This window comes from Palaemon carinicauda, chromosome 27, assembly GCF_036898095.1.
Source record: "Palaemon carinicauda isolate YSFRI2023 chromosome 27, ASM3689809v2, whole genome shotgun sequence".
NCBI classification, from domain to species: Eukaryota; Metazoa; Arthropoda; class Malacostraca; order Decapoda; family Palaemonidae; genus Palaemon; species Palaemon carinicauda.
In genome coordinates, this window is record NC_090751.1 from 90914007 (window position 1) to 90930622 (window position 16616).

Consider the following 16616-nt stretch of genomic DNA (forward strand, 5'->3'; position numbering starts at 1 on the left):
TAGTTTTCCAATATTTTGTTTAACTTCACTTGATGGAAAGAATGTGCCCACTAAAATGCATGTTAATTCATTCTCATTAGGAAACACAATATTAGCTGATTTTAGTCACAGTTTACTTTATGAAAGGGGTCCTTAGGTTCCATGTACTTGCACATTCCTTTAACAATATAAATGCTCATTATTAATATTCTCTTAATAATTGAAAAACATGATACATATAATTAAACATACATAAAACCCATACTTGGCAAAAAACAATGACCAAACCAATGTTGCTTAGTCATTTACAATGACAAGATATAATTAAAAACCAAATACTGTACAGCATTTATTAGTAAATCTGTAAATCTTATGAACACATAAATAACACTTACTCTGGCACACCATTGCGCTCCAATTCAGAGTGACGGGTCTCTAGATGCTTTTGAAGATTGTATTTCACTTGATATTCACAGCCACACAGATGACAATAATATACACTATATGCTTCTCCCGCATTGTTCAAAACTATTTTCAGACTTGGAGCAGGTGTATCAATGGGGTTAATCATGCGATTAGAACTGAAAAAAAATCCCAATACCATATTAGAGAAAGAGAAAATAATATTGTAATGCTTGAGTACTAACTAATGCACACATCTGAGCAAGCACATGCATATGGTATACATTATATATTTTGATATGACTACAATCGCAATAGAATGTGACAAATAGTAGAGAAGGTTCTTTGCACATGTCACATAGTGTAAATTGTGTAAACCCATTAATGAGTAAGTTACTGTTTAATCTAAAGTTTATTAAAAAAAGAAAAAGATTTATAATTATTTTCCAGTCAAGGTTACTTTTTATTTTATAAATACACCTGGGATTATACATAGGCACGGTTACTTAGGCAAACATTTCAAATTAATTTGTATTTTTTATTCTATAAAACTGTGGGATCCTCATGTTGAGGCACTCAAACATGATACAAGATTTTTGGCTTAAACCTCACATATTTGAAAATAATTTGTATTTTTCCTAGCGCTACAAACCTGCAGCTCTTTGTTAGGGAATGTACTTTCGGAGAAGCTGAAAGACTAGCCATAAGACTTTTAGTGAGGCATAACTATCCCACCACCAGTTAGGGGGGGGGGGAGTTTAGTACTCACTACCAAACTCACACCTGTGTTCTATTGTTACTTCTAATTGCAGGCAGGACTTGTGTGAGGGGAGGTGATGGCAGGACAATTTGTATAAAAAGCTACAGATTTGTATCGTTAGGATAATTACAAATTTGTCCCATCACTAAATATAAACCCTTTAGCTCTTTATCAATGAAGATTCACCCTTAGGTGGGTGGAAGTCCTAACCAAATGGCTTGGTCATTGACTTGGGACATTCCTTCGTGCTACACACGATGTCATTAGGAAAGGTCCTGACACCTTGCTAAACTGCATTTGCATACTTTAGCAGACTGAGCAATCCGTGTGATTGTGTGATACCAGCAATGTGACTTGTCTAGATAAGAATTCTGCGAGTTCTTGAGACCTCTTTGACCAAGCCATAGACGTTAACCAATTCCCACCTCGCCAAAGGGGTAAAGGGAGGTAACAAATATGTATGTGCATATATCAAGTTCCACAAGGGAAGTGGTTATACCTGCAGAAAGCGGAAGCCAACTTGCACCGTACCGTGGGTGCTGTGTCCCCAGAGAGGGGATAGGTGTAAGAAAGAAGATGCCAGTCTTTCTTATCATTCATACCAGACATATCCTTAGCAACACCACCCTCCACTGTCTGTTACTTATCAATCAAGGAGCTAGAGGTGTATAAACCACTTATTGTGCAACCACCACAGGTATGAAAAAGAACATTTCCATGTTCCTGTGGGTTACACCTTGAAGGAAAATCTGTGAAAGTCGTCTGACGCTTCGCCACACCCACTCACAGGACCTGCACCACAGAGTAGTTTTCTTAAAAGGTTAGGGGTGTGTTTACACCCCCTAACATTGTGGACTCTTGGTTTCCGCGGTTAGGGAGGAGAGTCATGATTAGAGAGGTGCTGTATGACCTTGCGAATCCACGAGATCAAATTCTTTGTGATTGTCCTATTAACATCCCCCTTGTTGAAAGCCTCCTTCCCATCCGGGTGAGAGCTCCTGAGGTTCGCTAGAGGTAATACCCCAACGCCCATACTACCATAGAAGCAGAGTATCTGGATCATTGGTTACCTCACAAAGACTGTCAATCCGGATGGGCTCAAACCTGTAATCCATTGCTGTCGGATTTTAGGTCTAGAGATACACTCGGGAACGAAGTCGAGAATCCTTGTTCTTAATTATTAGAATGGAAGATGACGACATTGTAAGGAAGGGCGTGCTGTTCACTAATTCTTCTGGTTGAAGCCAGGGCGAGCCGGGAGGTCGTCTTAAAGACCAGGGGATGTCTGACAATGTGGAAAGATTAAAAGTATTGTTAAAAATGAATACAACTTATTTTTCATTTTTTTCCATTACATAAGTGTTATCTTTTATATTTTTGATCCTACCACTTGTCTAACGATATTTCTTTTTGCAGCACACCCTACTCCCTGTAGCGTTTGAAGAGGCAACTAGAATTTTGGAATTAATAATTGGAAGGGTACTGCATCATCCTGCACCTGTTTATGTTGCTAGTCAGCCTGGTGAAGACTTGTATTGTAAATATTTCTGCCCTGCTACACGAGTCACTTCCCAAACATGTAATTGACGTCAAGTGTTTTCTGAAAGTGACCAGTGACCCAGGTGGAGTTTTGGAGAAATGTTTTGAAGGGTGTCATAAACATTAATAGTTCACAGGAGCTACTGAAATGGCATATCTGGTCGTAGGCCCAGGAAGTGAATTCAGATGTTAGGAGGAGAGTGACTGTGTTTGAGTTTAGTCTGAATTGTTCCAGAATTATCAAAACCCATTCAAAGAATGAGATATTTAGGCACTACTGTGGTTGGTCAGAAAAGTTTCGATGACAACGAAACTTTAGCACAGTGCAGGTTTACAATTAGAGATTTACTAGACATTGCTATGGTGGGCCCACAGAGACCTGCACAGCATCTAGTGCGGCCATACTGTTCAAAGGTTAAGAATGTTCGAGTAACTTTGCAGCCTAATGGTAGACTGGATATTGATAAGGACAGTATTGATTTAGGAAAAATTATTGTAGTACAGTATTTTCACAGTTCTATATGTTCATGCTAGATGGTTGATTTGATATTGGTTAGGGAACCCATAAGTGCGTCCAGCATCTGAATCGCTTTTCTTGTTATTCAAAAATTTGTTTATCTTTTATTTGTGAGGCTGGAGTGTAATGGAGTACTATTTTTTCCTTTAATTGTTTATTTGAATGACAAAACAATGTTAATGTAATCCTAACAGTTTTTTATTAAATCTTTCTAATAAGTCATGTATCATCATTTTTTCCTCCCACACTATGTCCTGTTGTCAGTATAAAAAATTATAATGTTTCCTTTCACCTAATGTTCTATAATTTACTTATATTCAGCAAGATCAAGGCAGGATAAATAAAAAAAGGAGCTAAGATTCTAGCTGGGTCCCCTTGCCCAGTATAAACCAAGGGGTGGTGCCCAGTGCTCTATTCTCTTGACCTGTTATCTAGATTATTTGGGTATTCCACCGTTGTATATCTTTTTTTGTGTAGTGAACGTTGGGTTGTGGTCAGCATTTGGACACTGCGCAGTTTGGGTGCTACCTCTGGCCACAGTCCGCAAACCACTACAACAACAGTGGCACCTAGGGTGCTCCTTTCGCAGATTGTAGTACAGTACCCTGATTATGTTCCATGGAGACGGTCAACTTCCAGCTGAGGACAGGTACATTCGAGACTCAGTATGAAGATAGAAAATTCCAAGGAAAAGGTAAACCTTTTCCCATCAAATGCAAGGCAATAAAGGCCTCACTGAAGTGTCTGATATACTACAGCTGAAGATTCCCAGAAGTACCAGACATCTTTTACAGCATGTTGTGAAAAGACTTTCTTGGCAAGGAGATACTAGATAACCTCCATGAGAAAGATGCAAGGACTCTACGACTTTCTGGCAAACCTCTGCATATGGTTGTCTGCGTAGATCGTAACATGAGGGGGAGTTCTCTTGGGACTTAGGACAACGGCTGAGGAAGGTCTGGGAAACCCTTCCATTTGATGCCACAGTGAAGTTACGAGGGTCATTTGTTGGACTTTCTCACCTTGCTGAGTACTCTTCTCATCAGGCAATACGAGGGAAAAGAATAGGCATTGATGTTGATCCACTGTTGTTGAAAAGCTTCTTGCTAGAGTGCTTGCGGATCCGGCACTGGGGAGCGGTACAACGGGAGCTTGCTGTTTAGGGACGTCGCGGAGAGATCCACCGTCGGGGAACCCAACAAAGTTTGGACTTTGTTGGCTACTCGACAATGCAAAGACCACTCGGAGACCACTAACTGAGTCTCTCTGCTCAGGTTGTCGGTGAACACATTCCTTTGTTTGGAATGAAGCGCGCTGATAGGGACACAGAGTTGTTTTCTGCCCATCGTAGTGCTTCCACATCTAGGTGGCATGGGTGCTGAGAAAAAGCAGCGCCTTGCTTGATGACGTATGCCAACATTGTGGTGTTGTTGCTCATCAAGACCACGGAGTGACTTGATAGGAGCTGATGAAAATGCTGCGGGGCCAAAAAGGATGCCCTCGAGTCTAGGAGGTTTATATGCTGAAAAATCTTGGACTCGGCCATGTGTCACAGCAGGAGAGGATCCTGTCAAGAACTTCAAATCATGGAGGTGGGGATAGAGGATCTACCCACCGGCGATGGTTGTCGTCTGTCGCCCCACCATCATTCCAGGTCTGCCTTCTGCACATGTTCTATGGGTAACTACCGAAATGATAGGTCCTTGTGTTGGACCCACTGGACTCCAGCCCTCACTCGAGAAATTGTATTCGCAGTCGGTCGTTGGACAGTAGGCGTTGCAGGGAGGGCAGGAGTCCTAGGAGACGTAACCCCTGCTGAGCTGTAAGGAAGTCTCGTCGCAAGAGGGGACTTGCTACTTTCCTCAGTCATCGAAGCCAGTCATCAGCGGGGAATACATCCCCCAATCTGGTGTCTAGAAGAATCCCGAGGTATATTAGACTCTGTGGTACTAGTAGGGAGTACTTTTCGAGATTATCTCAATCCCCAGATCATGACAAAACTCAAGGAGTCTAGTAGAAAGAAGGGGCTTCCCGCCTTCTTCAGTCTCTTTAGTCTGCTTTCGGAAGGGAAGATTTTCCTAGTCGGATGTCTAGCAGTATTCCTAGGAATATCAGTCGTGTGTTGGCTGCATGGATGACTTTCTTGAGATTTACAACTATCTTCAGATTGTGGCTAAACTTCAAAAGGCCGACTTGGTGTTGGCGAACGGATTTCTTTAAGTCTTCTAGAATAGTCAGTAGTCCAAGAGACCTAGCAGACTAAAGCCACTCCTGTGAATCCCGGTTGATGCTAAGGAGAAAAACTTCTTGTGAAGGATGTACAACCAGGTGGAATACGAATGAACAGGACCTTGTGATGGAATATCGTACTAATGCATTACAGTGATACCTCGGTAGTCGAACGACTCTATACTCGAACAATTCGGAGTTCGACCAAAATTTTCGAGAAATTTTTGCTGCGGTGCTCGACCAAAAATTCGGTACTCGACCAGCCGAACACGTGACGACCGCATGGGCTTTGTGATGATCGCGCCATCTCGGCCACTCTCGCTTGTTCGGGAAGCATCAATTCTCTCGAGAGCGTCACTCAGACAACGCGCGATCAGCATTCGTTGTGATTTAGTGATTTTCAGTGCTTTTAATTGCTTTTTTAGCTTTCATAATGAGTCCCAAGAAAGTAATGAGTGTTAAGGGGAAGGAGAAGAGGAAAACAGTGCGAACAACGATCGAGTTGAAGAAGGAAATTATAGCGAAATATGAGAATGGTGTACGAGTGTCCGATTTAGCGGTAGAATACGGAATGGCGAAGTCGACCATTTCTACGTTTTTAAAGCATAAAGAAATGATTAAGAAGGCGAATGTTGCAACGGGAGTTACGGCGGTAACTAAGCAAAGGCCACAAGTGATTGAGGAGATGGAAAAGTTGCTTTTAATATTTATTAAAGAAAAACAGTTGGCCGGGGAAAGTGTTAGTGAAGCGTTCATTTGTGAAAAAGCGTTGCATATCTATGAAGAATTAGTGAAGAAAAGTCCGAGTACCAGTGAAAGTGATTCATTTACATTTAAAGCGAGCAGGGGTTGGTTTGAAAAGTTTCGTAATAGAACAGGTATTCATCGTGTTACTAGGCATGGGGAGGCAGCTAGTTCGGATCAAATTGCAGCCGATAAATACGTGGGGGAATTCGATCGGTACATAAATGAACAAAATTTGATCGCACAACAAGTCTTTAATTGTGATGAGACTGGGTTATTTTGGAAGAAAATGCCAGCCAATACGTACATTACCAAGGACGAGACGAAGATGCCAGGTCACAAGCCAATGAAAGATAGGCTAACATTGTTGCTGTGTGCAAATGCAAGTGGCGATTGCAAGATCAAACCCTTGTTAGTGTACCACTCGGACAACCCCCGGGTGTTCAAACGAAATAATATTTGTAAAAGTGCACTACCAGTTATGTGGCGCTCGAACACTAAATCTTGGGTCACAAGACAATTCTTTACTGAGTGGATAAACGAAGTGTTTGCCCCCCAGGTTAAGGCTTACCTCATTGAAAAGAGCTTGCCAATGAAATGTCTTCTGGTTATGGACAATGCTCCTGCACATCCTCCAGGTCTCGAGGATGACTTGAAAGAAGAATACAGCTTTATCAAAATCAAATTCTTGCCCCCCAATACTACTCCCATACTCCAGCCCATGGACCAACAGGTCATTTCAAACTTCAAAAAACTCTATACCAAGGCCCTTTTCAGAAAGTGTTTTGAAGTGACCAGTGACACGAAGTTGACCCTAAAGGAATTCTGGAAGGAACACTTCAGCATCCTCAACTCTGTTAACATGATTGACCAAGCTTGGCGAGGTGTGACCTATAGGACATTGAACTCTGCCTGGCGTAAGCTGTGGCCATCATGTGTCACAGAGAGGGAGTTTGAAGGTTTCCAACCAGAGGCGGGTCCAAGCACTGCTACCCCTGTAATTTCTGATGACACTGATGTCGTTGAGGAAATTGTTGTCATGGGCAGGAGTTTGGGGCTTGAGGTCGACAAGGATGATATTGATGAGCTTGTAGAAAGCCATTCTACCGAGTTGACTGTGGAGGAATTGTTGCACCTGCAACAACAACAGCAGCAGGATCTGATTGTGGAGCAGGAATCTTCAGAAGAGGATGAGGTAAGGGAGGATGTTCCAAGTTCTCTCATCAATGAAATTTGTTCCAAGTGGGCAGATGTGCAGGCTTTTGCTGAAAAATACCACCCAGAAATTGCAGTAGCAAACCGGGCAGTGCATATGTTTAATGATAGTGTCATGTATCATTTTCGAAGAATACTGCAGAGGAGGAAGAAACAATTAACAATAGACCAGTTTTTCACAAAAGAAAAGAAAGCTGCTACATCAAAGCCTGTTTCTCCTCCAAAGAAGAGACAAAGAAGAGAAGAAACCCCTGAAATAGATCTGCCCACCCTTTCATTGGAGAGAGAAACAACTCCTGAAGGAGAACTACCCCGCCACATCATGGAAGGGGACTCTCCTTCCAAGCAGTAACCTCCCCCTTCCATCCTCTCCACATCCATCCCTGTATGCCATCGAACCGCTGCTCAAAGGTATGTTCACTACAGTACAGAAAATGGTTTAAAATTGTTTTATTTTAGTACAGTAAATGGTTTAAAATTGTTTTATAGGATTTTCTGACCAATTTCATACACATTTAGATAATTATTGTTGTTTAGGTACACGTTTTATTAATATTTTGGGCCTGTTCGAGTGCTTGGGAACGGAATAGAATATATACCATTATTTCTTATGGGGAAAAAAAATTCGGTACTCGAACAAATCGGAGGTCGAACACGGATCTCGAACGGATTATGGTCGAGTACCGAGGTATCACTGTATTATGTAGGCCTGAGTTCAGACGTCCCTGCGGAATCTAAGGTTACACAGTTTATCAAGAAGCCGGCCTTTGCACCTCAACAGGTGGACAGGCATGTCCTTTTTCACTGCACTGCAAATATTCTGTCCTTAGAGTTAACTCTGTTACACAAAGGGGTTCACTAACCACTCTTGTTCACGTAAGCCCTTGCAGGAGTGAGCCCTTTGTTCAACTTGGATACCTGTTCATGGGCCAGAGTTATATGAGCGTAGATCGTCAGTACTCCCAAGGGATTCTGGTGAGTGGCAGTGCGTGCTCCAGCATCAGGATTTGCTACAGGGACTGAAAAAATCATGCTAGTGTGAGAAGTCATGTTGGTGTGAAGAGCCCTGGTTGAAGAAGAGACGAGTCCTCTGAACTCACAGAAGAGGTATCAAAACTGACTCAAGTCTATACGCTACCTCGTCGTTTTGCTCCGACGAACAACTTTTCAAGGGCTAGAAAAAGGCATGGATAAAACCAAGACTCTTCTCGACACTCCGCGTGGAGACCACTCGGAAGAAAAAACCTAACTTGCATGCGAGAAAGGTGTACCCTCTTGAGAAAAACTGGACAATGTTTCAGACTTCACAATCCCTCTGCCGGCCGAGCTAACTCAGATTGAGGGAGATCGTCGTAGTCAAGGCACTGACGAGCAAGACCAAGGCTAAGCTCTGGGTTGGCTGTATTTAGCCTTCCCGATGTAGTCCTCCGAAAATGGAGGATTTCTTCTTGCACAAGTCCCAAGGGAGCATGAGCAAGCGGGGACAGGGTGACAAGGTGTACACGTAGTGTGATCTCTCGAATCTATGTTTGCTATAGTTCGTAAACATAAGCATGAGCTGATTCAATCCCCTAAAATATAGGTGACAAAAAGAATAACCCCGAAGGCTTATGTCTTTCAAGATTGTTGCTCTATGCAGACATGACGGTGTGAGGAGGAGATCACAAAGAATCGGAACCCTAAACCGCGCAAGTGATCAGACTAGTTGTCTAACTTGTGGAGAGAAGTTGGAGATAATAACCACAAAGTATTTTTTCTCGAGTCTCATTCTGTATCACAGAGGGAGGGGGTAGATGCAAGTGATCAGAAGCATTTTATCTGCGGTAATTGCTGTGTAGTACTATATTATACCTTACCGATGTGGTATGACGGTATATGGGCGGGAGAGCATGCACAACTAACATCGTAACTGTCATCCATTTACATGAAGATGTCAACTTGTAACCATACACCAAAACGTGACCTAGATGGTTTAAAACAGGGAAAAGAGGCGGCAACTGATTGCCAACGCCCAAGAAACGTAAGTCCAGTAGTAGTAGTAGTAGTTGGTGCTGGTGGTGGTCCAACGAACAAGAACTGGGGAGCCGATGTAGAAGCCTGCGCATCTGGATGCACAGGTCCTTTAAACCTCTAGTAAAAGGATGAATCTTTTTTTTAAGAAGTTGTATCGACATATTCTATTCACACTGTATTTGTGTGATAACAATAAGTTCTGAGTGGTGAGTGAGATACTGTATAAGCAAAAAGGCTGATGAGTGCCGAGGTCCAACTGTTGGCAAGTGCTGGGTTAGGTTCAAAGAAAAGTGTGTGCGCTGAATTCGTCAATGACTTGTAGACAATATAAGTTAAAGTTCTGTACACTGCTGAAGTAGAGCGCACTTCGAAGTTGCGAACACCTGCGCGGTATTGCGGCAGTGTGCGCTGGCTTTGATAAGGTAGTGTTCGCTCTTGCTCTGGACAAAGAGAGCCTAGCAAGTGTCGTCTGGAATTGGAGACTCGCTTGAAGCGTCGATGATGTGTTCACTGTGGTAAAAGCACAAGCATGCTCTTGTGCATGACAAGCTGAGGAGGAGAGCATCGTATCACCAGGAAGAGCGATGAACCTGCTTGCAGTGAAGATCAAAGACGGTAGCGCTCTGCGATTCTCGGCAAAAAAGACAAGTTCTCCATCTTATGATGTCGGCAATGTCTTCCAAGAGGCAAGGCCTACGAGACTCATTGGCTGTCTGCAATTCTCCTCGCAAGCGGGAATATTGCTGCTCATAAAGGAAAGCATCTTTCCCTTGGAAGGGAAAGTCGTGAACTGGAATGTTCTGTGATACTGAAGAGCGGTCGCGAGTCTAGGAGTTGTCACAAGCTGGATTGCAGTGGCATGCAGGAACTCAGTCGTGAGATGAAGCCTGGTCACAAGCTAGCTTGAGCTTTTTCAATGTTGGTCCGAATAAAAGGGCAATCACGAGTAGAGGAATTGTCAAGTGCTGGACTGCGGTCACTGGAATTCCAGAAACCTGATCACGACTGGACTGTGCTGTCTCGCTGTTGGTCATGAAGTGCGGTCGTGAACAGAAGGGTAGTCATGAAAAGCTTTGTCATGAGTCAAGGGGCTGTCGCAAACTGGACTGCGGTGGCGATCTGGAACTCAGTCAGTTGGACTGCATTATCTCGTCGTAGATACTGCAAGGCAATTGGGATCACTCTGGTAGTCTCTGCTGGCGAAGTCACAAGATGATGAGCACTGGAACTTGGTCGTGCTCTGTGTAGCGAGTGCTGGAAGTCAGCAGGAACTCTCTGGAAGACAGGAGCTGTTCTTTCGATGTCTGTAAACCTGCATCGGTCGTCGAAATTCCCACCGGAGTGAGGAGAGTACTCTGGTAAGACGTCACAGCAGAAACTGGTAGAATCAAATGAGTTTTTCTGGTCGGGCGAGTGCAGGAAGATCGCAGGATATGGCAAACTCACCGGACTAGAGAAAGGCATAGACGAATCTAACCTCCTCCTTGTAGACCCATGAGGAGGAGACCAAAAGGGGGAGGAGCAAACCCGCGAATGGGAAATGAGTCCCCCGAGAGGAGCAGGAATGTGCTTCAGACTTTACACTCCCTTCACCAGCTGCCATCACAGAACGAGGGAGTGCGTCGTCGTCAAAACTGAAGAAAAAAGAGCCACTCAAGAGGAAACCTGATCTGCGAACAGGAAAGGAGTGCCCCGAGAGGTATAGGAACATGCTTCTGACTTTGCACTCCCTCCGCTGGCTGAGCCATCTCAGTAAGAGGGAGTGCGGTGTTGTCAGCGCTGAGGAGCAGGACAGAGATAGAGCTTGATCGGCTGCAACCAGCCTTCTCGAAGATGGAGAGGGTGCATCAACATAGAGAGTCTATGACTCCCCTGCAGAGTCCTCCTCTAATTAGTCAAAGGCCAGTCAAAAAAAGGTTGGGCAGTAGAGAGAGAGACAATGTCCACTCCAACCAAGCCAAAAGTAAAAGTGACGATAGAACACAGGTGTGCGTGTGAGTGAGCGGGGTTTCCGGTAATAACACCCCCCCACCCCCCCGTGCTAACTAACAGTAGGGTAGTTATACCGTACTAAAAGTCTTATGGCTAGTCTTCCACCTTTGCCCAAATATATTCCCTAATACAGACCTAAAGGATTTATATTTAGTGACGGAACACTCATTTTCATTTTGTAAATCACTTTAAATAGAAAAATATATATATACGAGTACACTAAAAAAATAATGCTCGATATAAAGATTTTATAATGAAATGCCTATAAAAAAAGGTAAATATCAAAAATTTTAAGTAATTCTTATTTTTCCTAACATACTTACCGAGAACTACTTTCTTAGGAGTTACCTGTAATCTCCTCTTTACCAACCAGAGTTTTGTGTAGGATACCCTAAAACCCGTTTTCTATGAAGGCCTACCTCGGCATTAGAGAATGTGCCCCGAGGGTAGGCTTTGCGCTAGGTCGAGGTCCGCTTGGATCGATAACGCCAGTAAGTTCTATTGATGCAGCACAACACTTGCAAGGGTAGAGAGGCACTCGGGGAAGGAAGGGAGGGCCATTACCCGAAAGTAGTTCTCGGTAAGTATGGTAGGAAAAATAAAAATTACTTAAAATTTTTTATTTGTTCCAACACGAATACTTACCTCGAACTACTTTCTTAGGAGACTTTCACTTTAGGAGGCGGGAGTGCTATTCTGACCTACAGACTCAGTAAGCGGAAGCCAAGAGGCCTAAGTATAAGGGTACATACTAGAAAACGGACGAGAGGGTAACTACACAAAGAGCTCACGTTAGTGTCTAAGTACTCACCCTTTGAAAAACTTCTTCTGATGTAGCATCCAGTAACGTAGTTGCGGAGAACGTGTTATCCAATGGTACAAGATGGTTATCTCCGATGAGGATAGGGAACAACTGGGGAGGATGAAGGAAACGAACCTGTGTCTCCCGGTTTGCTATCCGCGATTGAGCCAGGGGCTTTTACCGTTAAACCACTTGGAGAGCGGAGATAACTGTCCCAATGGAGAACCCGTCTAAGGACTTCCTCGAGTAGTCCTTGAGGTAATGGGCAGTAAAAGTCAACTGGTTAGACCAAGTACCTGCCCGAAGGATCTGACCCACTGCCATGTTGTTCTCAAAGGCTAAGGACGTGCTCAGACCCCTGATGTCATGAGGTCTGGGGACGCCTGGCACGGCCAGATCTTCTTCCTTGTAGGCCCTGGCAATAACTTGTCTCAACCAGAAGGAAATGGTGCTCTTGGATACTTGTTTCTTAGTAACACCCGTGGAGACGAAGAGGCTCTTGATGCCTGGCCGGAGATGAGCCGTTCTTTCAAGGTATTTTCTAATGGCACGGACCGGGCACAATTTTAAAGCCTCAGCAATACCCGTCTTAGGGATGGCTGCTATGGAGAAACCTTCAAATTTAGGATACCAGACAACTGGGTTCTGGGTCTTCGCCACAAAAGAAGGAACGAACTTGAAAGATATTTCTTTCCACCCCCTCTAATGAGAGACGTCATAAGACAGTCCATGGATCTCCTACTCTCTTAGCAGAAACCAAGGCTAGCAAGAAGACTGTTTTGAGAGTGAGATCCCTGTCTAAGATATCTTTCAAAGGTTCGAAGGGGGGGGCCACTCAACATCTTCAGGACCTTAGCTAAGTCCCACTGAGGCACCCTAGCTGCTTGTGGGGGGCAGGACCGCTCGAAGCTCTTGACAAGCATCGAGATGTGCCTAGAGGAACCCAGGTCAATGCCCTTCAGGAGGAAGACTTGGCCCAAGGCGGCCCGTACCCCTTTTATGGCTGGGATTGACATTCCCATTTTGTCTCTGAGATATACCAGAAAATCCGCTATGTCTGGGACCGAGGCTTTGAGGGGTTTAATGTGCCTCGAAGCGCACCACTTCGTGAAGGAGTCCCACTTAGCTTGGTAGACCGCAGCTGAAGACCTTCTCAGGTATAGCGACATTCTCTTAGCAGTAGCTGATGAATACCCTTCCTTCTTCAGGAGTCGCTCAATAGTCTCCAGGCGTGAAGACGCAGAGACTGTGGGTTGTCGTGAAATCTGAGAAAATGGGGTTGGTGTAGAAGGTCTGACCTGTCGGGGAGTGGCCACAGAGGTTGACTCGCCAGGTCTTTTAGGTCTGCGAACCACTCTCTCTCCGGCCACCAGGGCGCTACCAAAGTCATCCTTAAGTTTCGGGCCGTCCTTACTCTGTTGAGTACTTGCCTTATCAACGTGAAGGGGGGAAAAGCGTACACGTCTAGGTTGTACCACCTGTGCTGAAAGGCATCCTCCAAGGCTGCCTTCGGATCTGGTACAGGAGAACAATATACGGGAAGTTGAGCGTTCAGTTTGGTTGCAAAGAGGTCCATCACCGGGGAACCCCAACGTTGGATGATGAGCTTGGCTACTTCTGGAAGGAGGGACCACTCTGTCCCTACTATTTGGCCCACCCTGCTGAGACCGTCGGCCAGCACGTTCTTTTTCCCGGGGATGAACTTTGCCAATAACACAACTTAGTTCGTTTCTGCCCAATCTAGAATCTTTATGGTGAGATCGCACAACTCCCTTGACTTCAAACCTCCTTGCTTCTTTATGTACGCTACTACTGTGGCGTTGTCGCACATCAACGCCACAGTGTTTCCCCTTAGTAGATCTGCGAAGTGTAGGCAAGCTTTCTGGACTGCCTTCAACTCTAGGACATTGATGTGGAGGTCCTTTTCCCCGTCCATCCAGGTTCCTCTCGCTGTCTCGTCGAGGAGATGGGCTCCCCATCCCTGGTTGGAGGCGTCTATGAACAGCAGTAACTCGGGGGGGTCGTTCGCAAAGGGCATCCCCTTGAGCGAGTTCGACCGGCAATGCCACCATTCCAGGGAGGGCCTCGTGTTTGGTAGAACTGGGATTAGTACTTGTTGCGAGTCCACTTGGCACCAGAGGTTCTTCAGGTTCCATTGGACGGCTCTGAGTCTGATTCTCCCCTGGGGAACCAGTTTCTCCGACACCAGATGCCCTATTAGTCTTTGCCAGTCCTTCGCTCTCCTGGGGCGCCCCGATAGGAACGGGCGAATGATCTCCATGAGATTGTTTATTCTGTCTTCTGAAGGGAAAGCTTTTCCCAGAAGGGTATCTAGCGTCATCCCCAAGTAGGTCATTCTGGTGGAGGGGGATAGGTTTGATTTTTTCCGGGTTGATCACGATACCCAGATCCTTGCAAAACTGGAGAAGTTTCATCCCTTGCTCCTTCAAGAGGTCCTTCGAGGAGGAAAGAAGCAACCAGTCATCCAGGTATTGGATGAGGCGAATGCCTCGTTCGTGAGCCCACACTGAGACAGTCGTGAAGACTCTCGTGAATACCTGGGGCGCTGTTGACAATCCGAAGCAAAGGGTCTTGAAATGCAGGATCTGGGAACCCCATTTCACCCGGAGAAACTTTCGACTTGAGGGGTGGACCGGAATTTGGAAGTAGGCGTCCTTGAGGTCTATGGTCATCATGTAATCTTTCTCCCTCAAGGACAGTAGGACTGACTTCGGAGTGTCCATTTTGAGGTCTGTCTTCTTTATGAACTTTTTGAGAGCTGACAGATCTATAACCGGCCTTCACCCCGCCATCGCCATTTCTACCAGGAACAGACGACTGTAGAAACCCGGGCCTGGGTGTAGAATCTCCTCCATGGCGCCCTTCTCCAACATGGAGGACACTTCCTCTTGAAGGGCGGTCTTCTTTAATGGATCCTTGGGGACAAGCCACTCCGCCCAGATGGCCGGGATTAGAGGGGGTGGTTCTGCTAAGAACGGTAACCTGTAGCCCTCCTTCAGTATGGACACTGTCCAGGGCTCCGCTCCGTGAGCTTTCCATGCTTGCCAAAATAGTCTGAGGCATCCCCCAACCTGAGGCTTGGGCAGGGATAGGGGGCCTCCCACTCTATCTCCTTCTGGAGGAGCGGCCTGAACGGCCTCTCCTGGAGGCAGAATAACCTGTCCTAAAGGAGGCTGAAGCTGCTGGGGCCACCCTACGGGGGGGCTGAGGTGCTGAGGTCCAGGAGGAAGAAGGAGCTTCTCTCTTCGTCATGCTAGGAGAGGCCTGAGCCGTCGAGGCACTGTCTCTTGTAGGGCGGTCTCCTTGTAGGCGTAGGCCTGGGGGTGCTTAATTCTTTTCTCTTAGACACCTTCTCCATAATGGTTTCTAAGTCCTTTAAGGGGAACAAGGAGTCACCCCACAAGGGAAGGCTCCTCATGGCCCGCGCCTCCCTGTCTGGGACCTTTCGGGACACCTTTGCCAGGATGGTGTCCCTCTTGCGGAGTACCCAATTCGCTGTCAGAGCGAGAGATTGGTATGTCAGGAACTTAAGCGTCTTGCCCCTGGAGGTGATAAGTTCCCTCAGGAGGTTTTGCTGTTCCGGGTCTGTAGGATCAAACGTGGCTTGCACCCCTACTAAGGTGGAAGCCCACCAGTCTAGCCAAGAGGAGACGCGCACCAGGTCCCTCGACATTTCCTCCATCATCGCGGCCTCCGATGGAGAAAAACAAACTGGGGCTGAAGAGGCTCTGTCCTCCGAGACGCCCTGGCCCAGGATGTTAAGAGAAGGTTCTACTTTGCAGGCTCCTGGTCGACGTCCTTCTGGTATATAGACCTTGCCCTGCGTCTTGAGCCCCTGGAGTAACTTAGAAGAACTCTGAGTCTTGGGGGCTTCGGCATTACTTGCCACCACTCTATCTACGTATTCCTGTCCCAGGACGAGATCCCGGGCTAGAGGGAGAGCCAGGGAGGTCTTAGGCTGAGTAGGGGCCTGCATTAACCGTATAAGGCTGGACCTCCAATAGTCCTCGTCGGTAGCTGCTGGTTCTTCTATTTTGTGATGCCTCCTGATAAGGCCAATCACTCTTCTATAGGCCGAGTCCTCCGTCGGGGAACCCTCCCTACCGTCAGCCGAAGCCTCGGCTTGAGCCCGGGGAGCCGGGTCACCGGGCACTCCCACCGGGCGCCTTGTTCTTGACACAACAGGCACTCCCCTGCCGAGGTACTGGTCCTCCCCGGCGGAGGCTTCCGCACCAGGGGCGGGGTTAGCACAGGCATCGCCGACCCAGCGAGGACTAGTGTCCACTCAAGTTCTCTGGGGGACGAGGACGCGGATCCCGTGGGCTGACCCGACAGCGGGAACCGTTCCTTCCGGTCCGAGGGCCGCACCAGCTGGGCTGGTTCGGCCAGGCTGCCCGTAAGGA

The 16616-nt window shown here is 46.1% G+C and overlaps 1 protein-coding gene across 1 annotated transcript in view; it reads right to left on the reverse strand.

The window, feature by feature from the left end:
• Positions 1 to 16616, reverse strand: part of LOC137620796 (uncharacterized) — a 148213-nt gene that overhangs the window by 43039 nt on the left and 88558 nt on the right. The window contains exon 6 of the mRNA XM_068351235.1: positions 375 to 560. Within this exon, the coding sequence (XP_068207336.1) occupies positions 375 to 560 (186 nt within the window). The remainder of the gene's footprint in view (positions 1 to 374; positions 561 to 16616) is intronic.